Genomic DNA, 9,569 nt, shown 5'->3' with positions numbered 1-9,569 from the left:
ACTACCAATGTGCAGAATAATCAGCATTACAAAACTGAACCAAGAAGGTAATCTGTCACAACTCTTTATTCTCACTTACTTAATGCAGAAACTCTTTGTCCTGAGTTGCCACGTAACTAGTGATCCAAATTAAGCTTATAATCACATTCTTATCATTACAGGCCTCTCAGCAGCAGCCTTCTCACAGTGGAAAGCTGAGTCTGCTGGAAATGGATTAGCTAAGCTATTTGCTGCCATATATATCATATATGCCTTTATGAAGTCCTGTACAGTTGTTCATTTTAAGTAATGGCAGTAATTTTATTGTCCATAATGCTGTTAGGGCTGGCAGAAAAGTACCATAACAACATCAGCCTTTATTCACTCATGTCAAAAGGGATGTGGTTTTAAAGCAGTACTATGAAAGTGGCTTATTACAGTATGCAATGTTACACATTCATTTGCCTAAGGCAAGAACACAAGTACCGTGTCAGGGAACTGTGCAAATGTTTTTTCTCTGCTTGAATTAGTTGGATACGTTTTTCTGCAACACATGACAAGGAGCAAAGCAGAACAGGGGAATCAGGAGCATCAGTAGGAACACCCTTGCTTACAGAAACCTGCTCAAAAGATAAGCCAGGGAGTTTAGGCATGTAGGAAAAGCCTTCCCTTTCTCACACTGATTCCCTGGGTGGCTGGCGCTCTCTTAAATGGGTGCAATGCTGAAGTGGCCACTTGTGTGTTGTAGATAGGATCTCGTCTTTCTTCCTAGTGACAATACCTTTATTCAACAATCCCTTTTGCCCACCCTGATACTCTGAGAAAGTTAAATCTCTGCATAAAACATTTTGCGTGGGCTCAGTACACTGGCCCAAGGGATCATACTTCCAGAAGTTTGCAATAAAAAGCCCCTTTCTCAACTGTCTCCACAAAGAGCAAAAAATCCCTTTGTAGTAGGATCTGTGAGCCCCGTGAACTCTGATTACTCAACATTATTGGATGATAACGTACTGCAGCTAGGGAACAGAAGTGCTTCAGGTTTCCAGAATTTGTGCAGTAGTGGGTCGCTCTTATGCCATTCAAGGCAGTTGTTTGGATTTCTATGGGTGTTCATTTGTTCGTTCTTTCTTTTAATAAAAACAACCTACATATTCAGAACAACCCAAAAATCTCTTAAGTAATGAAGGATGATTTATAACAGCATTCTATGTAGCTTATGAAAATCAACTGCATGGTCTAGTTTAATAAATGCTATGCTGTATCCTACAGGCTTTCCTTTTCCTAGGGACTCTTCCCTTTTCTGAGCTTGGCACCGCATGAAGCTGAGGAAGCAGAACAGCACAGGGAAGGGAAGTAATGATGACAGCTTTGGAAAGTTTTTAAATTTACTCCCACAAGCTCTCTCATACTTTTGATTGCTGTTGTAAGAGTCCTCCTCCATACAAGGCTTATGCATCAGCAGAAAAATGCATTAAGCATTTATTGCACAATATTAAGTAAACAGGGTTTTTATGCGGGGTGTTAGGGTGGTGGTGTTTGTTTACTTCCCCCTGTAAAAAGAAGAATCAAAGAAGAAAGAAAACACCCATAAATCACACTCACACATTCACAGGACTCTTAAACCAAAGAAAGACAGTATCTATAATACAGTAGGGATGAAAAAATACAAAATACTATTCTGTAAAAATTGGTAGATTATGATATTCATTTTATCCAATGTTATTCCTTCTCATAAATGCAACAGAAATCTTCTTTTAAATCTTTGAGATACACAGCCAACTAGTGCCAACTACAAGACACTTTTTTTTTTTCTATTCCCTTGATTATTTTTGTGTGAGTGTGCAACTATCACCATCGTTAGCAGCAGCAGTATATACCAACATTAGTTGCAGCAGTTCTCACAGTGCCTTGAAGGAACATCAGTACCACAAGCGGTACAGGTACCACTGTGGGAATCCCTATGTGATACCTCCAAAGAGATGTCTAGTATGTTTTTTGTTAGAATGAGAAGCTGTGACTGCAAACACTGAATAATTGCTCACATAGGCAGGCAGCTGAAAAGCAGCTTGGGACTCTTCAGAACCTTTCATCAGTTCAAGAACCGTGGCTTCTCATATTTTTATCCTTACAGATAGTAGGTGCCCTGCTAGTCTATTTTGCAGGGTCCTGGTTAGACTTCTGGTAGCTTGCCTACACTGCTGTCACCAGGTAAATTCCCTAAATGCATTTTTAACTTCAGTTCTGGAATGAATGTTTTGTTTCTTTTAAAAAAGGAAAAGAAAGTTTTAGTTTCCCAGTCACCTTTATTTCACTAGAAAAGTATAAATTACCATCATAAATACATATATCACCAGTATAAAAATTAGATTCTCATTTATAAAATAAATATTAAAATAGTCAAAGCAACAGGTACCTCCAAATCCCATCACCAAGATGATTTGTACCTCTACCACAGAAACTATTCATTCACCAACTGTTTAATTAAAATAACATTCAAAATGCAGTAGATACTGCTACCTACTCAGTGCTTGCATGAAGTGAGTTACTACTGACTCAAAAACTGCAAATTATTTGTTCTAACACTTGCTTGGAACCATCAGACTACCCTGTCTGTATAACTCTAGGTGCAGTGTAATCTGGATATGCTTTCCAGATGGATAGCAGCTACCTACTTCAAGAATGTTCCTTACAAGTTGCCAGTACAATAGTTTTAGTTTGTTTACCTTTGATTGTCTATATCCAAAGATAAATAGACCAAGTTAATTTTATCCAATAAGTGCAGACATAGTAGTAGCATCTTTGTCACATCTGAACTACTAGATCATTTTACCAGTTAATAATGTTAAAAGAAAGTCAGATAAATGCAGGTTTTGTTTCATAGAAACAGAAAAATGGTCCTTTTAGTTAGGTAAAGGACATATATTTTTCAAAAGTAGTGTTTTTTTCCCCTCACAAGTACCATAAATCTTCTGGCTCAGTAAAGCCATACTTTCAGAAAGTCTGTACCTGGTCAAGTCAAAGGTCCATCTAGTTCAGAGTCCTGTTTCAGACAGTTCAATAGAAGGAGCTTGGGAGAGTGTATGAGTAGGGTTAGGCTATTGTAACAGATGACCAGAATACTCTTCCAGCCTCTGGCCACTAGTGACACAGGGGCTTCCTGATATCTGGATTTTCATCTGTGATTGTCTAATGGATTTTTGAATCCATATAAAGTTTGGCCTTCAAAATTCCTGTATCAGAGAGCCTAAAAGGCTCCACTCAATTACCCAATTTATGTTTTTTTGTTTTCTTTTTTTTTTTTTTTTTTTTGCTTTGGAACTGTCACTAGTGTCCACAATAGTTTTTCCTTAGATGCTGTTAAGTGGTTCCTTTTCTCTTGCAGCTTTTGTTTTCTTGCGTTTACACAGGATCACTGATAGGACAATAGCAAGGGTGATGACTGCAATCACTATCACTGCTATGATGATAAAGACTTCTGCTCCGTATTCTGTAGGGGAGGAAAAAAAATCCAAGATTCAGTTATCAGAAGCCATAATATCACAGTGCTGCAAACTTTTAGAACCCATTTCACTGAACTTACAAATGCTTTCTGTATTTTACAGTATCACAGACATGGATTGACCACCTCAGTGTGAACTGAATTCATTTTAACGTGAATTTGTTGGACTGAGGTAAAGCTTTATTTCACCTGGTTCACACTAGGTTTTAATCTAGTTTAGTTAGTGCACTAAAACACCATACTACCACCACAAGAATAAGTTAAACTGTTCCCCCTACTCCTGAATTATTTCTGTGAAACTAAGTCCAAGGGGACATTCGTTCTAGGTTAGATGCTAGAAAAAAACAGAAAAGATTTCTATTCAAGTTGTAATTTACTAGAATTCAACTATTGTGATAAACAAAAATATATACCTAGATAAGAAAGTTAATTTGAGAGAGTTAATTTGCCAATTTTAGAAGAGCTTTTCTACTTGGAGTGCAAATATTCTTATCTGGTGGGGAACGAAGATACAGTACAGCAATGTGATATTATTTAATAAATATTGATGACTTAATATAGAATAAAGTGTTATCCAGATTGTTTGTCTGGAATTAGACTGGCTGATTCACCAACCACTCACTAACTTATTAACCAGTAAAGAAGTTAATCTGCCAGCCTCTGACCTTGTAATGTAACAGTAAAGAAAGTCTTAGTCTCATCATCTGCTTTTGAGATAGTAACTGAAGTCCAGTTCAGACAACAAGTCAATGGAAATGCCTGTTAATGTAGGTTTCCAGCACTCCTATATTTTAGAACTAATCCTTCAAGCACTTACTATGGGACCTGTTATTGGAAGGATCTGAGGAAAACAATCAGAAAACAAAAAAAAAGAAGCTGAAGACTAGCGTTGAGATCTGAAACCTCAGTGACCAGCCATCAACTCAGACAATTTAAAACTAATCGAAACAGTTTACCAAAACCCTAAAACCAACCCCAACTAGCTAAATATGGTGGACTGTGAGTTCTTCCCCTGAGTTTCCATGTTCAGTCTGTGTCCTCTCACTTACACAGCAACTAGCATATTTTATAACTTAGGCATCACAATTTAAAGAGGTATAAAAATATACTCAGAATTGAAGCATCTTTTTGTTAGAATGCTAAAGACTTAATGACAGACAGACTTCACCAGATACCTACCATCTAAGATATTTCTTCCTATGCTGGTACAAAGCACCGTGCTTTCTTGACCATTACGGTTTTCTCTGCGGGAGGGAATGACCCCCTGTATGTAGAAGCAATAGTTCTTTGTGCTGTCAATGCTTATTTCAAATTTATGGCTTTCCGTTGTTGCATCTTTCTGTAAAGAAAAAAAATTTTTCAAGAAAGTGTTCTCTGCAAAAGTGTTAGTTCTTAAGGTAGCACAGAAATTGTGTAGCTATAATACAGCTACAGAATATGTAGAAAGTAGTTAGACCTTACCTTTCCAGAACTTTGATCTTTCCAGTAATAGAGTTTGTATTCCAGGTCATGTTGGAAAATATCTCGAATACTTTGAAAGCTTCCATTAGGAAATGTATATGGTGTAAGTGGATCTTGGAACACAACATTCAGTTTGGAACCTTTCTGCGTGTGATTCTGTATCTCTGGTTTTCCGAGAACAGCTAAACAAGCATTTTTAGAATTAAAAAACTAGCATCATCTTTTCTACAGAACATGTTCTTTTTTTCTTCCTCCCTCTACTCTCTTTCCTCCTCAAATCTATTATAAGTTTACAGAGCCAAAGTAATACAGTGAAATCCTGGATTATTAACAAATATCTTCATCTAATACACAATGTTAATAAAATGGCCTACTCTATGCAGCAAGAAACAAACGCTAACTAAAATGTTACACACTCCTCTACAACAGGGAAAGCTTTATGCCTGAATGTCGTCTTCTCAGATATCAGTATGGCTACTGTAAGAATCTATAGGAAAAGCCTTTAGGCCCAATTAAACCCTGTTCAAGTCAACGGAAGTAATCTTGAAAGGAAGTTTATGATAAGATTTAACTGGCAATCCAACTTACTCTGACTATAAGGTGTAAATTTTTCAGAGACTGCAAAAGGTGGTTCTTCAAAGTTATCCATCCCCAAGGATGTTACAGACAGTATGTGTGCTGTATAGGTCTCTTTTACATTCCTGAGCACATCAGTAACATCACATTCTGTTTCTGTTGTCAAAATACATTTTTTTTTGGTGTCAGATGTCTGCCTGAAAAGAGCAAGAAAGAAGCGTCAACACTTTCCAAACAGACTTTTACATATTTAGATATGTTAAAAAACATTTTTTCTACTCAAACGCTATAGATTTCCCTCATCCAGTGGAACAGTCTTGCAGGTGTACTAGGCTGAAAAGAAGAAAAAACCTCAAAACCCACTATCCTGTACAGCTATATTTCACAATTCAAAGTAGAATCAAATAAATCAAATATGAGCCATAATAATTACAGAAATATATTATTGGATACATATATAAATTCAAAATTCAATCTTTTATATGAATTGAATAGAAACCGTAAGTAGTTCTGATTTTGGATTTTTCTGCAGTTGACTTCTTATATTTTCTTTAAATATTAGATGCATAAATCTCTTTGAAAGTGTTATCCTTGATGCATCTGAACACTATCGCCTTAAGAAACCTCAGTTGTCCTAGGAAGCTCTGTTGACACCAATATTAACTGTTTAATGTGACAACGATGTCTCCTTATGTATGTCACCTGTGTTGGCATCTATGCAGGTGCAAATGTCACCAAGAACCAGACAGTAGCAGCAATCTTCATTGCAGAATTAAAATTTTAAAATATTGACAAAAACATGACCTATGCATTTCTCTTGATTTTTAAATTATAGAAAGCAGGTCCATTTACTTGAGAAATAATAATGAAACCAGGAAAAAGGTGTTAGTTCCCTATTTTACTTCCTAATAAGAAGGAATGAAAAAACAGATTAGATATTACTGCTTCAATTCTTTTCCCTGCTTTTGCTGGTGAATTAAGGAAAAGAAAAACTGTATGATCTCAGCTGAAAGAGCAAGAGTGCCAACTGTTTAGAAATTAACAGATGAGTTTTCCTCCAAGTCAGTCAAGTTTTGAGTCGCCTGAAATCCCTTCTTGCTTCACCAGATTTCTTATGATGTCACAGACCAGTTAGCGATAGTGTTCTAGAGATGCCTTGAAAAGAGACAGAGGAGATTTGATCTTTGTGAGCAAACAAATGTACTCTCTAAATTTACATAGATGAGAAAGCAAACATTTAAGCACACTTCATCCATTAGAGCAACTCATCTAAAGAAATGCCTCTGTATCAGAACTATACCTGATTCTATACCAAATCTTGGGCAAACAGACTTAAATTTTTTACAAGCACAAATGGCTGGAAAGAAACTCCAGATTCATAAATTCCATAAAATTCATTCTGCTAAGTGTGTGCTTTTAAGTCTATTAATTTAATCACTCCCTTAAAAAAATAAAAGAGCACATCAGGCCATTGCACTGGTATTTCATCATTAGTCATGAGAGAGCTCTCATTTCTATGCCACTTTTACAGACAGAGGAGACTATAGTACCATATTTTCATTAATATGTAGGAGAGTTGATGATGCTGTTTCCCTTTGGGGCATGGTTAATAATGGTCTATGAATTAATATGGGAGCTAAGAACAGTACAGATTTATTACTGAACTTCATGGAAGTTTTGGTGTAGTATTGAAAGAGGTGTTAGACACTTCACATAAGCTGGTTACTTTTTATGTCCACTGTATTTCATAGCTTACATAAAACATGACAGAGGAAGTCTCAACAGAGGTAGACGAACAAAGGTAATTTTTAGTATTACCCAGCAAGACACATCATTCATTTACTGTGATTCACCAATTAGAATAAAATGCAGACTCATATTTATCAGACACCTCCCAAGACTAAAGACGAAAGACTCAGTCCAGACACCTGGAAAGACATAAAAAGCTCAAGTTCCATCTAATACATGGTATGTCAGATTGAGTGTCAACTTCCTCAAAGTATCCTGGCCTACATCTCCAGTACAGCTGGCCTGCACCAAACCCCAGAACCGAAATACTGATCCAAAGCTCAACTGTCTGTTTCTGAAGTGGGCAAAACCGGAAGCTTGAATCAGATATTCTTACAGTTGGATACAAAGAAGTATTAACAGCTGGGTTAGCAATTTTCCTAAATCCTCATGTTTGGGCTCTTTTCCTGTTATATTCAGTCTCAGAAATATTCAAACACACTCTACTTGCATCTTCTTCAATTGCCATTAATGGACACACCTTGGTGATATCTACTTACCCATGTATTTCTACTGTATAGAAGTAACCTGATGGTTTTGGTTGCCACTGTAGTATAGTTTTAAAATTGATAGAAGACCAAGTTATATTGACTGCTGTTGGTAGTTCTGGATTGCCTTTAAATACAGAAAAGAGAAGGGTGCCATCAGTCATCTCATGCGTAATTCCTGGTTCCCTGCAGTCACTCTTTGTTTAGTTAAATGAAGCTGTTGCTGTTAACTGCTACTTGTAAGTGTTCTATTGGGGGAAAAGGCTCAGTCCTGCCCTCTGGGCTTATGCTCATCTTACTAAAGGAATGTGTCCTGGCAGAAGCGAGAAATACGAGAAGAAAATTATTTTCCCTCTTGTAACTCCTAGGTCGCTGAGATAACTTATTCCGAGTTCCGTCTAATGCTTCCTTTTTGATCCAAGACCTCTGAAGAAGCTACAAAAGCTTGAAGATACTCATGACGGTGTCCAAGCACCTAACAAGGGTGGCGTGGTTCTGGATCATCCTCGGCTGTATCTGCTGCAGAAGGCGTTAGCTCCTAGTTTCCCCTTTTGTTTATTTGGGGAGGACAAAGTCTTCAACGGTCGCTGGCTGACCTACGCGCTTCTATCTGAGAGGGGCTACCCCCGGATGGACCCGAGGCCCGGGCACAAGCGGAAGGCAGGCCCCGGCCACCCGGCAGCCCGCCGCCCGGCTGACGCCGCCGCTGCTTCGGGGAACTGCCCGGGAGGAAGCCAGAGCAGAAAACCCCGCGCAACCCCCGCACCCTCTGGAAATCAGCGTTCCACCGAGCGGTAGCCTGATTACCGCCGAAAGACCACCTCCCCCGCCCCTCCGACGAGCTCGGAACCGGCGCCGAGGGAAAGACGCCGGGCGGCCCACTCCTTGCCGCTGTAGGTCGGCGGCCGCGCGCAGCTGCCGACCCCCGAGACGCCCCCCTGCTCCCCGGCAACCGACCCGGCTACGGGCGTTGTTAAGGTTCCCCCGTCAGGGGAAACCGGCCCTCGGCGGCCCGAGCGCTCCGCCGCCCGGGTGCTGAAGCAGGGCCGGGCCGGAGCCGGGGCCCGCCGCAGCCCGCCGGCGACTGCCGCCCCCCCGCCGCGGCCCCCCCCCGCCGCCGGCTGCCCTCGGGGTCCGGCGTCTCCCCGCCAGAGGGGCCGAGCCCCGCCGCCTGTCCCCTCCGTCCGAGCCAGCGGTCCCCCCCGGCCCCCGGCTTGCCCGCCCGCCGCTACCCACCGGCGGCGGCCAGGCGCCACAGCAGGGCGCTCAGCACCAAAGCCCGTCCCGCGGCGACGGCGCGCAGCATCCTCGGGGGAGCGGTCCGGCGGGATTCCGGCGGGATCCCGGCGAGATGCTGGCGAGGCCGAGCGCGGCGAGCTGCCGACGGGGCGGGAGGCGCCGGCTTATATCTGCGGGAGGAGAGGCGGGGACTGCGGGCGCCTCGCCCGCGGGGCAGCCCGGTGAGGAAGGCGGTGGGAGCGGCGGAGGCCGGGTGGCCGGCCCGGACGGGGTCACGGGGGAACGAACGGGAGCGGGGCTGGCGGAAGCGCTTAGGCATCGCCGGGTTGAGCAAGCGGAGGAGGGGATCTTCAAGGAAACTGGCTTCGCCGTGAGGAAAGGGGCGCTGAGGGAAAGGGCGGCACGTCTCCCGGGGGGCTGCGGCCCCGGCCCCGTGTCCCCGGGCGCAGGCCCACCTGGGCGTGCAGGGACACCTGGGCATGCCCGCAGCCCCTGCCTCCAAACCTTCTCCGCGCCCCCGGACACCCGCACCAGCCCTT

The 9,569-nt window shown here is 41.9% G+C and overlaps 1 protein-coding gene across 1 annotated transcript; it reads right to left on the bottom strand.

The window, feature by feature from the left end:
• Positions 1-2,262: 2,262 nt before the first annotated feature.
• F3 (coagulation factor III, tissue factor) lies at positions 2,263-9,155 on the bottom strand. The gene is made up of 6 exons (XM_075038954.1): positions 9,028-9,155; positions 7,804-7,918; positions 5,528-5,712; positions 4,940-5,121; positions 4,658-4,817; positions 2,263-3,466 (listed from the first exon to the last, which is right to left on the bottom strand). Exons 1-6 carry the CDS (start codon positions 9,095-9,097, stop codon positions 3,327-3,329), a joined length of 852 nt encoding a protein of 283 aa, XP_074895055.1. The 5' UTR covers positions 9,098-9,155; the 3' UTR covers positions 2,263-3,326.
• Between the last annotated feature and the right edge of the window lie 414 nt (positions 9,156-9,569).

Source organism: Buteo buteo, chromosome 10 (assembly GCF_964188355.1).
Source record: "Buteo buteo chromosome 10, bButBut1.hap1.1, whole genome shotgun sequence".
NCBI classification, from domain to species: domain Eukaryota; kingdom Metazoa; phylum Chordata; class Aves; order Accipitriformes; family Accipitridae; genus Buteo; species Buteo buteo.
Note: the sequence above shows the minus strand (reverse complement) of the source record. Positions and strands in the feature narration are given on the sequence as shown.

What these genes read in the sequence shown, in the direction of transcription:
- F3 (XM_075038954.1), bottom strand. Translation starts at nt 9,097, where the DNA reads ATGCTGCGCGCCGTCGCCGCGGGACGGGCTTTGGTGCTGAGCGCCCTG. An exon ending in GTGGCGCCTGGCCGCCGCCG is followed by an intron (nt 7,919 to 9,027) that starts GTGGGTAGCGGC and finishes CTGTATTTAAAG; the next exon opens with GCAATCCAGAACTACCAACA. An exon ending in AGGAAGAAATATCTTAGATG is followed by an intron (nt 3,467 to 4,657) that starts GTAGGTATCTGG and finishes CCTCCCCTACAG; the next exon opens with AATACGGAGCAGAAGTCTTT.